Source organism: Rousettus aegyptiacus, unplaced genomic scaffold, assembly GCF_014176215.1.
Source record: "Rousettus aegyptiacus isolate mRouAeg1 unplaced genomic scaffold, mRouAeg1.p scaffold_m13_p_9, whole genome shotgun sequence".
NCBI lineage: Eukaryota > Metazoa > Chordata > Mammalia > Chiroptera > Pteropodidae > Rousettus > Rousettus aegyptiacus.
The window spans coordinates 104,378,538-104,399,252 of record NW_023416312.1 but is presented as its reverse complement, the minus strand read 5'-3'; the positions used below and the strand labels follow the sequence as shown (position 1 = coordinate 104,399,252).

The window sequence follows — 20,715 nt, the reverse complement described above, 5'->3', positions numbered from 1 at the left end:
ACACCTGTCAGAATGGCCACCATCAATAAATCAACAAACAACAAGTGTTGTTGGTGAGGATGCAGGGGAAAAGGGAGCCCTCGTGCAGTGTTGGTGGGATTGCAAATGGGTGCAGCCACTGTGGAAAACTGTCTGGAGGGTCCTCAAAAACTTAGAAATAGAACTACCTTATGAACCAGTAATTGCATTTGTCTTTACCTAAAGAAAACAAACATACTAATTCAGAGAGCTAGATGCAGCCTGACGTTCAGTGCAGCAGTATTTATGATAGGCAAGATATGAAAACGATGCGAATGTCCATTGGTGGATGAATGGATAAAGGAAACGCGAGATCTAATGAATGGACTGTTATTCAGTGGTAGAAAAGAATGGAATCTTACCACTTGTGACAACATGGATGGACCTACAGGGTAAACTGCTGAGTGGAGTTAAGTCAGAGAAAGACAAACGCCATATGCTTTCACTTATGTGTGGAATCTAAACAATCTAAACGAAATGGAAACAGGCTCATCGATAGAGAGAACAAACTGGTGATTGCTAGATGAGAAGGGGGGCCGGGGAGGCTGGGTGAAAAGGGGGAGGGACTCAGAAGTGCAAATTGGTTACAAAATAGTCACGGGGATGTGAAGTACAGCGCAGGGAATATAGCCAGTGATATTGTAATAACTCTGTACGGTGTCAGATGGGTACTAGACTCATTGAGGGGATCACTGCCTCAGATATATAAATGTCTCACCACTATGCTGCACACCTGAAACTAACACAAAATAATGTTAAATGTCAGCTGTAATTGGAAAAAAAAACTAGGATAAAGTCATGGACCGAAGAGGGGCTCACTGGGTTCACTTCGTGTCTCTCTCTCTATGTAACCAATATGTGCTGCGTGTGAGGTCACAAGGCTTCAGATATTTTACTGTTGCGCCTGAATCCAAAGTCTACGTACAGTCAGTGCCGGGAAGAGAGCAGCTAAGCCCCGCCTGGGATGTGCGGACGTCCTTGGCGGCCTCTGACCTTACAAATTCTGGCTTCCATTGGAGCCTGTTTATGCCATTTGGCTTCTCAAGACCCCATGGTGGGTCACCCAAAAGGAGAAACAGGGCCACAGAGGAGCAATGAATACGAGCGAGCTTTCCTGTGCACACGTGTGAGAGGAGCGTGGTGTTTTGTTATGGTGGCCTTACCGACCTGAGCACGCTTCCTTCTGGGACTTCACTCAGTCCGCTGACTCTACGGGAGGCAACGCCGTGCACGACGCTCGTGAGTCTGCGCATTTCAGCGAGCTGCAAGCATGGGTTCAAATACCATGAGCAAGAAGCGGGGTACGAAAGAGCAGTTCCGCTGCTTCCCAGCAGCCTGGCTGTTCACTAATGTGACAGTGACAATTCTGAATATTCAATGCCAAGCTAGACAACAATCTTATTTTCTAAATTTTTATTTTTTAGAGTTTTTTTTCAGATTCCATTCAAAGGATGGATTGCTTCACAGTTCTAAGGACACATAAGGACAGCAGATCTCAGACATAAGAAAAATACTTCAAGAGGTAAGGTGTGTACCGTCAGAAAGGTTTTTATAAGGCTCATTCTCTAATCTGCATATTAGCCATTGATGTAAATGTTAACATAACTAGAAAGTTACATTAATTACATGCTAAATGATTTTTTTGTCCATATGATGATTTGTTATTTAGGGACTGCAGAGAAAATCTTTTCTGAAGTTAAAAATCATTCATTATATAAATATAACCATTGTTAATATATCTTTAAAAAAAAAAACAAAACGAAGTCTCTGCAGTTCCGACTCAGACTCGTGAGGTCTAGATCCGCGAGATCCAGAGAAATCACAAGCCCCTGGCGCAGCTGCCCCGAGCCCATGGAGCCCATGCGCACAGGGCACAGGAATGCGGACGGATGGCACTAAGGAAACCAGTCAGGCGGGTTTGTCAAAGCGCAGCAAACAAGAGCCCTTCAGCCTCCAACGCAAGTGGCTGTTGGGCCGCACTCAGCTCTGCCTGTGGCTCTCGCCATCTGTCTACATGAGAGGCTCAGCCTGTCCCCTCGTGCAGGAAGCTCCTCGGAGGCCCAACACAAGTCCCTGCTTCTCTGTGACCTTGCCCACTCCAAATTTCCTTCTTCCAGATTCATACTGTGTTTAGCACTGACCTGTCTTCACATTTTCTATTGATCGCTATTTAAGTCTTGCAGTTTTTTAAATCTTTTATATCGCTGAAGGGGAGGCCCTTTGAGGACAAAGGCCATGTGTTCTCCCCCTGTGCTTTAACGCTTTGTAGGCTTCATGCTTGTGTCCCCTGAAATGCACATGGTGAAGCCCCAAGCCCCAGTGTGACGTGGGGCCTTGGGAGTGATTATCTTAAGAGGACATCACAAAGGAGGGGCCCTCATTGTGAGATCAGTGTCCTTCAGGGACAAAAGAGGAAGAGACAGAAGAGTCCTCCCTCCCTCCTTCCCTCCCTGCCTCTCTCTCCCTCTCCCTGCACACACCCAGGAAAGGCCACATAAGGACATAGCAAGAAAGCGGCCATCTACAAGCCAGAAAGGGGGCCCCTCACCAGAACCTGGATCTGCCAGCACCCTGACCTTGGCTGTCCAGCCTCCGCACCGTGAGACAATGTCTGCTGTTTAAGCCACCCAGTCCGTGGTGGTTATGGTGGCCTCAGCTACCTGAGACAGAAAGTACCAGACAAACGGCACACACAGCCTGAGAAGCAAGCAGCCCCTCTTGTCTGCTTCATATAAAGCACGCTGAGAGCTATAAAATTTCCAGCAGCTTCTGAAGAACAACCCAAGAGCCCCAACTTGAGTGCTCAGGCTGACAGAAGACGGATCATCGCGAGGGCGAGCGCAGCCCCGAGGCAGGGAACGCAAAAAGTGGGCAGGGGCACTGTCCCCCTTGGTCCACCTCAAAGTCCCAGGCCTCAGAGGACAACTATGCAGCTAGAAGGGCCTTCAAGGGACAGTCGCCCCACACGTGTACCTGTTTGAGACTCACAGCGCACACTGGAGCAGAGGGGTTGCGAGCACAGGCATGAGCCAGGTTCGCGGCCTGTGACCCGGGGGCAGCACTTCCAGAGTCGCCAGAGGGAACACTGCCATGCCGTCTGGAAGCCCTGGACGTAAACTGCTTTGGCTGTTAAAGATGGAAATTATCGTCACCCCCGATGCTGTCAGAGTAAAGCATGCGACACGAGCTTGCTGGTACCTTCAGCCACTGCAGAAACTCACATGTCGGGGGGACAGTCGGGCACCCCAAGCAGCGGCCTGGGCTCAGGGCAGCCGCGCTACCGGGCCTGCTTGGTGACGAGAAGTGTGCTCCAGCCACCTCTGAGGGCCGAGCTGACACCTCTGACTGACTTTCTTGCCTGAAGAGTCCAGATGCCCCAGCGCAACCTCCTTCGTAGGGTGGTGACCAGACTGTGATGGCCACTGTGACACGGGGATGTCCAATGGTGCCCTGTGCTGGACAACGTGGCCGGAGTTGAGAATGTGGCGGGCCCCGCAGGCCTTCGTGCCCTGTGTCTCGGCGCCCCTGGGACAACCAGCGACCCCGTGCACCCAAGCAGTAGGCTCGAGGGAGAGAGCTGCCGTAGATGGCAAAGGCTCCTGGCTGGCGGACGGCCATGGCTCTCATCCCTTGTCCCTGGGATACGGGGTGCAATCACCTCAGTATGGGATGTGAGGATACGAGGTGATACGGGTCCCCCTCGAAGATGCCACTTCACGCCTTGTCCAGCAAGTGTCTGCTGTACAGCTCTGGGGTTGACGAAAGAGACGGTGACAGAATCTGAGGCTGTGAAAGTGAATGGCCTGGCCATTTCAGGGACAGAGCCAGTGACAGGCGCTGAGCAATGGTTGGCGAGGCAGAAGAGCCTTGACAGCACGAGGCAGGTATGTCGTGGAAACATGCGTGGGGCGGAGGTCACTGCATTTGGCGGCTGCGAGGGCGCCACTGCTCCCTGGCAGGGACTTGGGCTTCTGCTCCTCCGGAACCTTCTGGAGCTGCTTGGAACCAACCACCAAGCCAACAAGATGTGCCCGTCTCCTACTACAGAAAGACAGGTGATCCGAAGAAATGGCATCTCTGCCATAAATGCCATTAATCACACAGCAAAGAGCAGTTTTGCTGTCGAATCCTGCCACATCCCGAAGCTTCCCGAAGCCCTGGCCGTTCGTACAAGACCATTCGCGTCTCGAGGAACTAGTGTGTCCTGGCACACAGCGGACAGATGTGGTGAGCAGAATGAGGGACAGATGAAAGATTAAGGGACTATGGGTGTCAAGTGCATGTTTTCCTTGTTAAGACTGGAAGAAACTTGAACACGCTTACATGCGGAAGACACGGAAGTGTCGAAAGGCCCAAGGCAGGCCGCGTGCAGGGACTCAGGCCGCTGCTTCACCCGGAACACGTTTTCCTTAAGTGCAGAGATCGCGCGCGTTCACCACTGTAACCCATATTTCCTCAGAGGAAACACGTGTCACCTGGACAAGGTTAAGGGCAGGTGGTACGAACTGGATGAACTTATCCAAAGAGACTGGGGTCCCCAGCCCCTCCCCAGAGTTCAGGGAATGTCCTTGGGCCTAGGGCCATGGGAGGGGGTGCCGGGTGGGTGCCCGGGCGGGGAGGGCTGCAGCCCAGGGCGGGGACAGGGAGGAGGTCTAAAAGTAAAGCTCTCCTCTCCAAGGGCACTGTGGGATAGCGCTGCCCGTGCAGACCAAGTGCCACATCTGCGGGACGGTGCGCACCGAGTCACAGAGGGGCGACCCAGAGCGAAGGCGCGGTGACAGCAAACAGGACACTGGCAAGATCAGCAGTGACGAGTCCAGCCTTCCTGCCGCTCTCCTCGCTGCGTAGCGGGAGGTGAGCACAGCAAATGCCAAGAGCGCGATTCTCAGCACACAACGAGTCGAGCTGAGGGCTCGCTTTCGAAAACACCCAGAACGGGTCCCCCGGGCTCCACGGCCTGCAGCACGGCTGGGGACCAGTGACTGAGGAAGGAGCAAAAAGCCCAGCACCCTGACAAGAGCTGCCATTAGCCTTGATGGCGCTTCGCTATCATCATCCCAGACTCCAAGGACGGAGCGCTTGACACGTTGCCAGGCAACTAGCACATGTGGCCTCCCCTCCCAACTCCCAGTCTGTAGCAGAGGCCACTAGGAAAAGTTAACCCCAGGAGTCTGCCACGACCCCACACTGAGTACGGACACACACCGAGGGAGGTGGCCAGCTCTGGAGAGTGACCCCACTAGCTCCTTCTCCAAGGGTCTGAACCCTGAGGGACGCAACACAGTCCTCCCAACTGCTGGACTTTGGCCAAGAAGCCCAGGGAGGGGGAAGGGACTGTCCAGCTCTGCCGAGAATCTGCGGCGTTCACAGAGCGCTCCGACCCCCGGGACCTCCGCACTTCGGACCGGCAAAGTGTGACGACGGGCCTCAGGGGTCCAAAGCTCTGCCAAGGACAACAGCTCGGAATGCTTTCAGCAGCACTACACCCCAAACACTGCGTTGGCTCCCTCCACTCACCCTCCCTGCGACAGGCGCACCATCCCGTCCCATGTCCCATAGTCCCATGGTCCCATGGCCTGGGAGGGGCACAGCAGGTCACTGCAGCAGGGACTGAGCAAACTATTCAAAAAGCAAGACTGCGGCGACCTGCCAGCTCTTTGGAGAGACCGGCACCAGAACACAACAGGAGCTGGGACGCTCGGGTGCACATCCTGACATCCGCTGTGCATGCGTGACCAGGGCTGGGGACAAGTGTCCCCCTCAAATCCCAGACTGCAAGCACAGTACTTTGGACACACAAGCGCTATCTGAATGCTGACGATCACCCGAGAGGCTTTTACAACCAGAGCAAACTGAAATGTTCCTGTACTGAGTCACCCATGAGCTAAACGGAAGAAGGCCGTTCGCGACAGGGAGGGGATGGTGACCACCAAGTGCACGGTGTTGTCTCGGTGCTGGGCGGACACGCTCCCTGCCCCGCTGGGCAAACAGGAAGGGCTGGGTTGGCTGCTGCTCCCGGTGTGCCTTACCTGACGTACAAGGACCTCTTCTCACTTGTTCGGAGGGACCCAGACCCGGAGCTCATGCTGCTGTTCATCATTTGTTCTCGCAAGTCATGTATCTTCGATTCAAAGCGACTGTACTCTGTCGGGAAGACAGGGGAAAGAATGAAGCCGAGCCACACCGCGCCCGCATGCCGCTGGCCCAGTAGCCAGAGGCCACTGGGCCTGTGAACAGCCAGAGCCAGCCCAGTCCATCTTTGCTTCATGGGCGGAGCCCCTCCTCCAGGGACAGAGACAGAAGGAAAGGCTACACCTGAAAAAGAAAGGACATTTGGACCTAGCGAGTGGAAAAAAGCTTTTAATCTGCCTTGAAATCTCACTGATCCTTAAAAAAATAACAACTGGCAGGAGGCTCCAGAGAAGCCTCAGTAGGTCTTTCAACCGGGCGCTGGGGCCTGGGGAGAGCAGATGGGAAGGGAGAATCTCCCAAAAAGTGGACTGCGGGGAACAGATGGCCCCGCGGCCGTGGTACTGCTGTTAGCCAAGGCAGACGGCTTGTTTCTAGATGACGTTTTTTGAGGGGCACTGGAACTCTGTGCCGAGGTAAAAACAGACACACCTCACGGTCAGATGAGGAGATCACAAAGCCCTCCTCTCCTGACTTAGTTCCCTTTTATCAAACAGGGTCTTCAGCCTCTGTAACAATTAAACGTTAAAACATAACTTTTCTCCCCAACCTAGAAGTCGGCTAACCCCTCTCTCTCTCCTCCCAAATCACCTAGTTGGTGGCATCCTAAGTCCATGGCCAGCTTCGAGGCCCACGGACATCATCACGACAGCCCGGAGCACCTTGTCACTCTGAAAAGGTGACTACATGTTTATGCCAAATTGAAGAAAAGCTGATATAGAAAACTTAACTCTAGCCAATACAACTTTATTCATAAAAGGCGTTTTATAGGGCTGCTTTGCTATGACATTCTTCTAGTACATTTAAAATATGATATTCACGTTTATCACATACACACATGCACTCTCTCACACACACACACATACAGTCTTAACCAGCATTTTCCAGGTCTATAATTGCCACATCAAATATGACTGACCTAAGGCACAGGCTGAGGAAATGGTAGAAAGCAGGCACACTTCACTATGACAAGCTGAGTTTAAAGGAAGTCAAAATTTATACTAGGGATTGAAGGCTGGGAAACTGCTTTAAAAAAAAAAACAAACACATTTCCAGGGAAAGAGAATTCCACAAAAGCATTTTCATGCACCAGAGGGCTGGCAAGAAGCACCCCCATCTAGTCCCTGTGACTGACTGTACCAGCAGAAAACAAAACACCTGTTCCAACACCTGACACTGCCCTTCCCTCAGCAAAGCAACCTGACCTTCAGCTGGGTATAAAGGGACATGCCAGAAGCCTGCGGGCGGGGGGGGGGGGGGTGGTGCAGAGTTCTAACCCGCAGAAAAAGCCTCTCCCCAACAAAGTTTCTGTGTGTCCACTCCGGTACCAAGGAAGCCATGTTAAATGCATGTGCTTTCACTGAGCACATGCTGGTGTTATGGTGATTTGTCCTCATTACGTCCCCCATCCCTGAAATCTGACAGGAAGCAGTTAAGTCACTGAGTCACCCATTTACATGTTAGGGAGGGGGAGGAGTCAGCAGCTGGACAATGTCCCTGTTCTGAGAGTTGCAAGGCAATGAACAATATCGATGAAGTGTCCTAATCTAAAGGTAGAGGGTGGTGACTGTTCTGTCACAGAAGCCCTGGACTGGCGGCCCTCCTTCGCGCTCACCGGCTAAGAGGAGAATCGGGCGAGACCAAGAGGTTCCTGACCAGGTGGCCCTTTCCTGGAGAAGATGAGGAAAAGGCAGAAAGACGCATTGAACCCAGAAAAAACACACACCCCATCTCTGCCTGAGCCGATGCCCCCTCTTGCAAGTTGTTTATGTATTCCCTTCTCTGGAATTGACTTGCCTGCTGAACTCCGACTTAGCAGCAGGTCATGGCAGTTGCTTAGTAACTACGTTTCTTAAAAAAATCCTCTAAAAAAACAACCACCAAACCACCATTTCCTCGAAGCTCCTAATCCAAGGTTGATAATGCCGGGCCAGAGGGCCCACTTAAAATAGACTACGGACAGAGAACAAGGCCATCGCTCTAAGGGATCCATTTTCTGTTTTCTACATGCTAAGCTTTCAAGTCTATTACATTGTGTTTTCTTCAGTTTTTTTCCCATTCAGATGATCCCCTCAGCGTTGCAGCTGCTCGTCAGTCTCTGGCTTTTATTTGTAGAGTTACCTAACGTCCACTAGGCACACAGTAGCCTCTGAATAAATGATCGTTGGGTAAATGAGGAGCAAATTAGAAAACTGTGCCCAAGTCGACGCTTCTGTTCTCAAACTAATAAACCTAATGGGTTATTGAACTGCTGGCTGTGGCTTCACAGAGGGCTTGGAAAGGTCGCTAACAAGGATTCACATCCACTTTCTTACCAAGGTTAATTGTTGGGAGCACTTGGGATATATGTATTTTAAACACCCTTTCAAGATGTTAATAACCCACAGTGGGCGTCTGATTAACAGGCTTTGTTTATAACAAAGACAACAATCCTAAGCATAAACTTTAGGGCAGTCTTAAGAAACCACCTGGTCTCTAACACTAGAGGCATCATTTTCCAAGGTCAGAAGTTTCGAGCACAAGGCCTCTGAATGCTGAGACCTCACAGGGGCCAAGGTCCCTCCTCCCTTCCACTTGGAACTGAGGAGCCACCGCTGAAAGGTGCCTCCTCGGCGGAAGTGACGGCCCAGGAAGCCCCGCGCAGTGGCTTCTACCCCAAAAGGCCACCCCCCAAAGACGCCATGTTACAGAAACAACACTGATCACTAAGTCTCAGGCCCACTGCGTTTTTGTTTTTGTTTTTTTCATTTTTTTTCCAATTCGGATGAACCCAACCATTTGTGACCCACAAAGACACCAGGGTGAGTCATCGCAACATTGTGCCCTTTGCTAATTACGGAGGGAAGCCAGGGGGAGGGGCACAACTAGCCAACGTTCCCCTGAACACAGGGTTTCTCCGAGCCCTTGGGGTGCCTGGAAAGATCAGGGCTCAGGCCTGCACCCCAGACACACTAACCCACGACCCACTGAGCGGAGGGATCCGCATTTCTTTACCATCGCGTAACATCCTGCAGCGTGAAGCGAAGGGAAGGCAGGGGAAGGGGGCTGGAAGGGAAAAACTGGGCGATACACGCGCAAATCCCACAGCGAAGGGCCGCGGAGACCTCTGGCCGATGGGCCTGCAAAGACAGCTGGCGAGTTTACACTTCTTTGACTATAAAAGCAGCACAAGATTCGTTAAATAAAATCTTGAATTTCTTTAGACGTTCCTGTATCGTTCCCCTCGGGTAAACCAGGGCAGATTTTCCAGACTGATGCTGGAACAACGCAGCTTTTAACGCGAATTATTTTTCAGTGAATATGTAAATGTACTTCCTTAGGATTTCCTTAACGACATTTTCTTTTCTCTGGCTTTCTTGTAAGGACACATTATACGGTACACATAAAGTACAACACGTGTTCATCGACCCTTTCTGTTATTTATCCGTAAGGCTTCCGGTCAAAGGCAGGCTATTGGAAATTAAGTTGGGGGCAGTCATATGGTACATGGAGATTTTTCACTGTGTGTGCATTTTTCAAGGATCAGCTGTATACACTGTTTGTGTACATGCACGCACAACTCACACAGATTCATGGGTGTGTACGCAAACATCGGTCATACCCCAACTGATGGACATTTAAACTATTAACGATTTTTAATGTCACGTCAGTCCTGCACTACATATGAGCATTACCATAGCACAGATTTCTAGAAGTGCCTCTGCAGGGTCAAATTGTATTCGCATGAAAAAAAATTTGATCTGTACTTCCAAACTGAACCCCTACATTCTGAAACTAGGCTGTTTGCTGGAAGTCAGGATAAAATGCTGTTCTAAAGCTTCCAGCAACGTCTCTCTTTCTGAAGAAGTGGAGGCAGAACTTATCTTCAAGAAGAGTGACCTTTTGTTTGGGGAAAAACGCTTCGATTAGCCTTTTGGTTATGCCAAAGTAAAGCCAAGACTATATTCTAAAACAGACAAAGGCAAAGTTGAGGCTCATCGAAGCGTTTTTCCTAACTGCTTCCTTGATGCGTCTATTTCTTTTCTTCATCTCAGTGTCTTACTGTAGATGTTGCCTCTTGATCGAGGTCACAATGTGTCATCTATTCCCTGGCCCACTGCTGTCCTACTCTAACTGGCCATCTGCCCCCAGGCTCCCCAAACCTGTACTGAGGTTACATTCTTATTTGAAAAGCCTTCCTACGAGTTCAACTTGGTATCTATAACAACTCACAGCAACTACTTGTTTGTCCCTACCTTGTTTGTTACAACCTCCTCCTGGAATTTTCTCCCCTGCCTGATGACACTAAACATCCTACATGTCCTTCGCCACATTTCTTTCCTCATCCCAGAAGTTTTATTCATTCATTTACTTATTTATTGAATGTCTACTGTGTGTCATGCACTGTGAGAGCTTCTGGGTATGTAACGGTAATCAAAGAGTTTCTAAAAATTAACAACCATGAAACAACTCTTTGATTATAATTTTCATTATAATAGTGACAAGTGCTACAAAGCAAATGCTGGTAGAGAAACTAATAGGGTGACCTACCTAACCTACTGTGGGTGGATGCGGGAGGTGTTAACGAAAGTGTCCCCAGAGAAGTGACATTTAAGCTAGGCTTTTAAGGATGAAGAGTTAGTCAGGTAAGAGGGGTGGGAAAACCAGACAGAAGGAACAGCACATGTGAAGGTACGAAATGTCTGCGCGACAGGCAAGTAAGAGGGTGCTGGCAGGGGACCAGACCAGGGAGCATCCCATCATAAAAGGCTTATGACTACGGTCATGGGAAGATGTCACTGAAAGATTCTGAGTACAATAATGACACGATCGTGTATGTGTGTGATGCTGGCTGCTGTGGGAACAGTATGCTTGGGTCTTACAGGTAGGGTTATGTCTCTCAATGGCAGAGAACCATGCATTCTGCTTCCGCCCAGGCCCCCCAGTTCCGGTCTAAGCAGGCAGCCTCCGGCCTCTGCTCAAGCAGGCCCGATGCTGCGAGGCTCCCTATGCTTTAATCACGAGACACTATTCCAGAGAGAATTCTTGGGTTGAGGGCTACCTCTTTTGCCAGTTGATCTTAATTTTGGTGTCTAAACATAAAACACGGTAGGTTCCCTTCTTCATAACTATTCGAAGGGACAGCTTAAGGGCCAGAAAGCTGGGAAAGGAAGCTGCAGCAGGCTCCAAGAGCACTGAGCAGAAGGTCAAGGGCAAACAGGGGAAGGAAAGCCGATGAAAGGCTGGGGCCAGAAGGCAACTTTCAGATACAGCTTTTCTTACCCAGCTATGGGAGACACCGAGGCCTTTAAATACAAAAGTGAAACAATTAGAAGTAGGTTTGGGGGAAGATGATTCTGAGAATGGAATATAGAATAGAGGATGAAGATAACAGACCAGGAGCCTAGTCTACTACTACGGACGATGACCTTGACACCCTCAGATAGCATGGGGGGCAAGAATCAAGAAATCTGTTGGATCTAGAAAGAGATACACATTCCCATCTCATTGGATACAGGGTGAGAAAGGACCAAAGACAACCTGAATGTCTTCCTAAGAGTCCATAATAGAGAATGGCCTCTATTCTCAGGTCCTCAAAACAAGTGCTCTCTTCCTCAGGGTACAGAATTCTTTCCTTAAATGTTCTTCATCTGACGTGGTCTGCAGACCCTCCACTACCTCTCCCCTCTAAAATCTACTACCCAGCACCTGTGATGTCATTTCCTTTAGACAACCATAAGCTCTTTGATGTGGCTTTTTGTTTCCTTCTCAAAGTTTAGCATGGCAATCTGTACTCCTGTTGAGTCAACAAACTTCTACTGACTGTTAAGTCGCCATAAAGATCTGGCAGGACACACCTGGACACTAATTCTCAAGTTCTAGCTCCTCAGCAACTAATGTAAGGAAATAAGACAAACTTTCTCCTCCTTCCCGCCCCCAAAATGCTAAAAACTGACCCAAAAAACCACAAACCACTTCTGCAAAATGCTGACACGTCAAATCCATCCACCTTCCCACTGACAGAAAAATTGTCTCCTCAGAATAAAAACTGACATTTGTCATTAATTTGGAAAAGCTGAAAAGGGCCTCAGTTTGCCGACCCATAGAAAGTTTGTGTGGTCCAATTTGATTCTGGGTAGGAAAATGTAGAGATGATTTCAATGAAGATAGATACAAGAGGAAAATACGAGAAAAATAATAGCCATGCCTATCACATCTGGAAATGACAATGAAGCTGGGGAGGCAACTCGCTGACGGACTTCAGGCTCCCACCGTGGCAGGAACAATGGGAAGACGCAAATAAAGTAAAAAAGAGAAATGTAATTTCCTGACCTTGAGTCCCACACAAATACTGCATAGGGAAGACAGGCCTGGATAATAGCACATGTCTGGGTTGGCTACCAACTCGAAAGAAGTCAACAGCTTCCCCAACAGCTCATTTGTTCTGGAAGGCAGGTCTTCCCATCTTAAACACATTTTGCCCTGATCTGCCGTTGCTGAGCAGCCCTGAGCTCACAGGAATCACCTGTGATGAAAACGCACAGGACTTGGGTGGAAATGAGGTGACAGCCTCAGGAGGGCCTCACGGATTTTGATGAGCGTGACCTGTGTTTTAGGTTTCCACGCGATGTCTGAATGACAAGCACCCGTCGCGACAGCATAGCTCATGTTTTCTTAGGAAGTGGACGGAGCTGAAGGTAAAAGCGGTCCCTCAGGAAGACTGCGGTCAGTGCATGAGTCACCAAAGATCACATTTCTAGGAATCGCAAACTTGTCCCTCTAAAAATGATATCGAAGCCTTTTACCTGGCCTACTTTCCAATCGTGGGGCCTGCTATTTAAAGCATCTGACACCTCTACAGCTGGACAATTGCTCAGGTCCCTTCTAATTTTATCAGAATTAAGATTTTATGACCAAATCGGGGGGAGGTCCATAAGGAATCAAAGACAGGACTAGTCTGATTTGCTTTTTAAATATGATCTAGAAGACGGAAACCCTCGCATCCACAAATAATCTTAAACTTTGGGTCAAAATAAATAATTGGGCAGAAACGGCAAAAAGAAAAATTGTTAAGACTATGTGAGAGGGCGGAAAGGTGCCAAACAGGCGTCAAAATGGGCAAATACTACTTGAAGAGAAATAATTTAGGCTCTACTTTTAGAGCGAGGGGCTTGGAACTGTGACTAGCCCGGAACAGAAACCTCGATGTCATGGTTCGGGTCCCTGCACTGTGCTTCCTCAGCCGACCGCACATTGCTGGGTTCTGGATGGCATGGTGACAGCGGGAATGGAACGGAAAACAAGACGACGCAGCAGAGCAGCACACCAGAAAGGCTGCAGTGTCCCCCTCGTGACTGGACGTTCGTGTCCCCCACGAGTTTGCTGAGGACGCAGGGGGCGGGGCGGGTGGAGCACTACGGCTCCTAAGCGTTTCTTCACACTCAGCCGCCGGCTCTAAAATAAGCAGATGAGAAAAGGCTTCGATCTCATATGGAGCTGGGACATAGTCACCCACACGCCTGGCCATGGGTGCAAATCACCTCGTCCCGATCACCAGCGATCACCAGCGGATCAGGGGAGAAGCGTCAAACCCGGCCTTTTGTCCATTTCAATCAGATTTCACCCAGCGCATGCGCACGCGAGAGTAATGACGCCTTCGGCTACTCTACCCCCTCTTCCCCCCTCCCACTCCCACGAAAAGCCAAAGTGTAAGTTGCAACCACCCCAGAGGGTGCTCCTGTTCGCAGCTGGCCTTTCCCACTTAACAGAGATGCTGCAATAGTCACGAAACTAATTTCCAGGTTTTACCACGTCGACTGAAAGTCTATATTCAAGTGTGCACAGTAGTTAGTCACTCCAACAGGATCGCGAACCCTCGGACAGGCTTCACCGGGGTATCGACTGAATCTCTGTGGGGTAAAGTTGCTGTGGAAGGAACCAGAAGACGGGACCAACGGAAAGCCGCTTCCTGCTATTTGTCAAAACATCTGTGGTCACTTTTCAGTACCTGATAATCTCAGAGGAAAATGTTACAGAAGAAGCAGCCCCAAATCCAAATTGTGTGTGCGTGGAATAAAGTTGGCACTTCAAAGCGGTAGTGAAATGGATTATTTAATAAACGGTACTGAGGTAATTCATTAAACATTTGGAGCAAAAATGAGGTAGTATCCTACCTTGTGTCATAAATAAACTCCAGGCAGGTAAAGGTTTTAAATGCAAAACAAACGAACAAACAAACATTAAATAACTAGAATAAAACAGAGATGTATTTTTATTTGCTCTCAGGGTAGAGAAGGCCTTTCCAAACCAATGGGCAGAAGCAAATTACACAAAAGAAAACGCTGATAAATTTCACGTCATAAAAACAAAAACCGGTAAATCGAAATAAAATAAAAAAGCAAACTGCAAACTGCAACATATATGACAAAATTAATATTCAAGCTGCAACATATATGACAGAATTAATATTCAAGCTGCAACATATATGACAGAATTAATATTCGAACTACATGAAAGCCTTTTCACATCAACGAGAACTGATGAACACAACAGGGAAGTGGGCATGAGGAGCCAATTCACAGAAACAGGATCAATGACACGTGCATACGTACACACAAACGTTCAATTCAATTATTAACAAAATACAAATGAAATAATATTTTAACCTATCAAATTTGCAGAGATTTTAAAAAACAATATTCCATGTTCTCAAGGATCTCAAAGTGCACACTGTTGAAGGTGGAGACCAATTTAGCTAAATATGTCAAAAATCTTAAAGACACATTCATACCCCTTGGCTCAATAATCCCACTCTGAGAAATTCATTCTGAGGAAACAATTACAGATTCACAAAATGCCTTGCACAAGGATATCCATCAACGTGTTATTTATAAGATTTAAAAAACTGGAAATACCTAAATGGTCACCAGTAAGGGAACAGTTACATGAATTATGGCACATACGTGATGGAGTATTATTTAACTATTAAAAACCATTTGAATCATGACATGTTAAGTTAAAAGAAAGGATAAAAACCTGTTTAAATACAATGATCACAGTCTTGAAAGAGATGCATACAGATTACATGACATAGTATAAAAGTTTGGAGGGAAATACACACAGTTGTTATTTCTGGAGGTGATTACAGGTGATTTTGAATTTTTTTACTTTGCATTTTTCTATATTTTCCAATTGTCTACAAATATAAATGTAATACTTTTTACATCCAGGGAAAAATAACTATAATCGGAGGGGGGCGGGGAGGCAAAATGACCACGACAGGCCCAAGTACAAAGGCAGAAAGAATCTAAACACTGCTTCCAGCTCAGTGATCACGTTCCCCTGGGACTGAGCATTCAAACCGGTTACAGACGAACCCACTTAAACGTGTCATCACTGTGATCGTCTGGCCATCTTACCCAAGAGAGGACCAAAGGCGGCTCGCCAGGTCCTCGCTGAAATCTAGACATGCCACATACACCTTACTTCCCCGATCGACCCATCCAGTAACCCTGTCCACCAAGGCCATCTGGCCAACCCAACATGACTTATTTGACCTTGGTGAGTCAATACTGGTTCCTGTGCTCACCTCTTCTTTTTCTGAGTGTTTACAAAACAACTCTGGATAACCTAGGCTGGAACTTAACCTAAGCTGTGCCAAGTTCTCTTTATTCTTTCAGAAAATCTGAAAGACATGTACTCAGATCCCTAATGTACATATTTATACAAAATATGTGACTCTTCTATGGATCTATTCAAATTTTTTATCACTGAATTTCATCAAGTGGAAAAATCCCCAAATCTCTAGGGCCTTTGCTTTTTCAAGATATCTAAATTCAGGTCCATTTGTAGAGGATGAACGGCTTACCACAGGCAAGAAGAGGGGAAGATGAGACCCTTCTCGTTAAAGCAAGGCCGCCATTAGCTCAAGGCTGTGATTCAGTAAGTCTAGGTGTAAATAGGAACTTGTAACCTGAATTCACAACTCGCTTCCCTTTATCCAACACAGAACTGGAGTTAGAAGAAACAGAGATCATCCTGCACAGTCCTCCTCAATACAGAGAACAGAAAACTGAGGCCCGAAGAGGTCATGTACAAGGTCTTTCATCTCCCTAAACAGCACTAGAACCTAGAGCCTTGGCTACTCCTCCAAGATGGCTGCCACACACACACACACACACACACACACACACACACTCTCTCTCTCTCTCTCTCTCTCTCTCTCTCTCTCTCTCTCTCTCTCTCAACATAAAAGGAGCGAAAAGACAATTTTCTAAATATCGGTGACGATAAACTCCAATCATTCTACTTCTCCTATTTCTCTATTTTAAACAAGAAAACGATTATCCTATCGTGGAACAGAAGTCTAACGCTTTAAACAAAGCAAGAGTGTAAATATCAGAGTCGAGATTTCAACGAGCAACTCCAAAGCAGTAGGGAAATGATGGATTCTTTAATAAATGGCAAGTTAAAAAGAAAATTAAAAAGAAATCCTAAAAAGCTATAACCACAGAAGAATTGGTTCTCACTGCCATCTGCTATTCTAATCAAGCTACCCCACCCGAACCAAGGCTTTACAAACACCAAAGCTCCTAGGATTTTGCCTCAAACCATCTAGCAAGGACATGAAAGCACCTGCCCAGCTACCATGGCCTCGGGCTACACGGAAGACAGAGGAGCCGGGCCAGGGAGGCAAAGTTCAGCCCCAGGAGGGAAATGCTGAAAGAAGCTAACATTTTTTCTCTTCTAAGTTTCAAATGCAGGCTGGGCCTCAAAGGGGGCAGCCACTTTGGGGAAAAGTCTGGCAGTGCCAAGAAAAAGCCTGTGACCTGAAGACCCAGCACTCCCGCCCCCAGGCATACACCCACCCCAAAGGGCTGGAAACGATGACCAAGCAAGGCACCAGCATTTACAACATCAAAAAACAACTGAAGACCGGATAAATGAGACATGGTATCCATAGGATGGAATAGTATTCAGCCTTAAAAAAGAATAAAGTGCTACATACACAAAAGCCCCCTCCTACGAACCAGCCAGAAAAGGTGACTTTATAGAAACAGAAAGTAGATTAGTGGCTGCCTATGACTGGGGAGGGGATTGTTGGGGAGGGGAATGGGGAGTGACCGATAAGGGGACAGGACTTCTTTGTAGAGACAAGTGAGAAAAATGTTCTAAAATTCACTGCGGTGACAGCTGCGCCAGTCTGAACGTTCTAAAAACCATTGAATTGGACACTTTAAACGGGTGAACTGTAAGGTAGGTGAATAAGTTATTTTAAAAAAAAAAGGTGAGCCTTACCATCTTTTTCAGGCCAGAATTTGTAGCTATTATTAGCCATACCCCATCCTTAAACCCCTCCAGCGCAGTGACAAGAGTGGAACTTAGTCCCTTATGCTCGCGGTTCCTCTAATCACATGACTAATAACACGGCTGTCTTGCTCTGGTCTCAAGTAAATCTAGAAATGGAGAATCAAATCGGGGGACCAAGCAAGGCAAAACTGAATGACGAGCAGTAAGTCCGTGTAAAGGTGCTCAGCATCGTAGCCATCAGGGAAATGCAAATGAAACCACAATGACAATGCACTTCGCACCCTCGAAGAGGGCTAGAATCAAAAAGACTGGCACTGACACGGGTTGGAGAGGGCGGGGACGGAGCAGAACCCTCACACTTTGCCTCCGGGAACATGAAATGGAAGACAGCCTGGCCCTTCCCTGGAAGGGTCGACGCGGAGTCGCGTATGAGCAAGTGTGTATGTGTTACACACTCGACACAAATGAAAACAAACATCCAAGCGGGAACTTGCACACGGATTATTCACAAAAAGTGGCAACAACCCAGATCCCCAGTGACTGATGAATGGATAAGCAAAACGTGGTGTCTCCACGTAATTGGATATTATTCAACCATAAGAGGAAATGAAGCACAGACACACGCCACGACACAGATGAACCTTGATGACACTATGTCAAGTAGAAGTAGCCAGTCACGAAGACCGTGTGTTATACGAACTGTCCAGAGTAGGCAAATCTAGAGAATCAGGAAGTAGATTAGTGGTTGCCTAGTGCTGGGGGGGAGATAGCAGAAGGGTTCAGAGTCCCTTTTTGGGGTGGTGGCAGTTACCCAACTCTGATCATTCTGAACACCACTCACTACACTGCACCCTTAATGAGCGAACTCGAAGGTCGTAAACAATGAGTGATGAATACAACCCGTTTCACTTGGAAGAAATGAGAAATGCTACTGGCCATAGTAATGGCCTGAAGCCTGCACATCTCCGATGCTGAGCAAACCAACTGCCACTGGGGCTCCCCTTGGACCCCCACGACATTATTCCCCGGGGTCCTCCCTCAGGCCTCCGGTAGCCCCATGCCACCAGGTCGCTTCCTTCTCTGCTGCGGGAGTTTTGTGGCCATCAAGCCTCAAAAGGTGACATCTGGAAGTTGGTTTTAGCCATTAGCTAACGGCTTCCGGCACCTGTGGGGCCCCAGCAGTGCCTTCTGCGGCGTCCAGGTGCATCTGCGTGGGGAGGCGGGCTCACGGCTTCTCTGCCGTGCTGGGAGGTGGCTGTGACCTACCGGCGAAAGCCCTGGACCCGGAGCTCTCACACAACCTGCCTGCAATTTTGCCTCTGCCCTTTACTGGCTGGGTGACCTTGGGCGAGTCACCCAACCTTTCTGACCTTCTTTTTCCTCATCTGTAAAATGGGGAGAAGACCTCCCATCCCACAGGGATATCCTGAAGATTAACGCTTACGGAGCCATCTGGAAGGGAGCGATGCTCAGTCATTCAGCTGAAAAAGCACGCGCCAAGTTAACCAGTGTCACCATAAAAAAGTAATTAGTTAAAAAAATAAAAAATGAAATAAAAGTTAAAAAACGCTCGCCGCCATGCTCTGGGCGAGATGTGGGGGTGGGGGGACGAGAGATGAATACAATGCCAGCTGCCTTCAAAGCCTTGGGCACAGAAAGCCTGCAGCAACGGGGCTCTGTCCTCCCTTCCCAACATTAGCATTCTTTGGGGACGGCAACAGGCACTTCAGGGCCCTGATTCTTTGCCCTGATAAACTGAGAAGTCTCTGCTCTCGGGAGAGATCTTGCGATAGGGCGGTGGCTATGTTTATGTCCTCCATTCCCGAAGGCGATATGGAAAGGTTACTTAAATGCTACGAGGCAACATCCCTTTTATGTGCTCTAGCGATCTCAACACTGATCCTTAACTCTTGCGGGCCTCACCTGAAGACGCCTCCACGGAGGAAAGTATGGAAAACTCCTACCCCCGAGACCCCCAGTGAGGCTGGGTTTACATTCCAGTTGAAAACAGTGGTCACGAAGGACCAGTTCCCAGTTTAGCTGCCTTAGTGACCAATTTCTGGCTCGCCTCCTGATTTGGGGTTCAGGTCCTACTGTATAAACAAGAGGGCTCTCCAGAGAAACACCAGCTCAGTTTATAAACAGAGGCTGACACGAAGGAGGGGGGACGCGGGGAATGCGGGGGACCCTTTCTAAACCAGACTGCTGTTAACACGAAGCCCATCCTTTCCCTGGTGGAGCAATTCCACAAGTCACAGAAAACTTTCATTTTAGAATAGATTGCAAAAGAGCCTTTGCCAAGAGCCAGTTGTTTAAATTTTCAATTTGAATTTTAAGCAGGATTATACATGCCCAAGAACGTCACGCTATTTTTAGCTAATAGGTAGGACCGCTGTGTCCACAACAGTTTGGAGCAATCAGGAATGAAACTATTAAACGACATCTCTCACCATGATACCTTTATCACTTAGTACTTCCATTTCTATTTTAATATTTTCCAAAGCTTCATCATAAAAATACTTGTAAAGCACTCATGCTAGGCATAGTACAAAGTTCAAATAGACAGACGCACTTCCTATCTTCATTATGGGTTTAACCCACATTAAGCAAACCAGGTCTATGAGAGAATGTCAAGGTAAAGGGCATTCCCAGCGAGCTGCCATCCAGCCCCTCAGTGCCCAGGGGCAGAACATTAGGACAGTTGCTTCCTACACCTACACCCCCAAGCCCCAACACCTGCATCCTCTCTATGTATTAAAAGGACAGGGGTCAGGAGAGTGTTCTAGAATTGACTCTAAGAATGGATGCACAAACTCTGTGAATACAGTAAAAGCCCTTGAGTCATATGCCCAATTGGGTGAATTGTATGCTATATGGATTTGGCCATTAAAAAAAGGGAGGGGGCGGAAAAGAACCGTTTGGGTCCTAATTAATCAAAGCTGTTTTTTCAAGCCCTCCTGCTGAAGGATGTCCTTAAAGGCTGCACTGCTTTGGCAATGGTGCCTCAGGGGCCGCCATGGCGATCACTCTGCTCTTCCCCATCCTTTCCTAAGGCTCCTTCCCCAGTCTCTCTTCTCTTGTCTCCCCAGTGTCTTTCCCGTTGTCCCTCTGCTCTAACTAGGCCTTAGTTTCTCAAGTCCCAAGCACGCTTTGTCCCAACTTGTAGACCTCAGGATTCTACCGCCTCCCTACCCTTAGTGACCTTAGGCAAGTCACGTC

General features: G+C 48.2%; 2 protein-coding genes across 8 annotated transcripts in view; both read right to left on the bottom strand.

Moving 5' to 3' along the window:
• DLG3 (discs large MAGUK scaffold protein 3) overlaps positions 1–20,715 on the bottom strand; it is a 47,361-nt gene that overhangs the window by 15,596 nt on the left and 11,050 nt on the right. For all 7 annotated transcript variants that reach the window (XM_016132619.2, XM_016132618.2, XM_016132617.2 and 4 more), the window contains one exon: positions 6,048–6,162. In XM_016132619.2, the coding sequence (XP_015988105.1) occupies positions 6,048–6,162 (115 nt within the window). The remainder of the gene's footprint in view (positions 1–6,047; positions 6,163–20,715) is intronic.
• On the bottom strand, positions 80–4,204 carry LOC107503832. The gene is given in 3 exon segments (XM_016132623.2): positions 80–3,437; positions 3,440–3,473; positions 3,677–4,204. Coding segments are annotated over 3 exon segments (963 nt in total). The 5' UTR covers positions 4,112–4,204; the 3' UTR covers positions 80–2,943.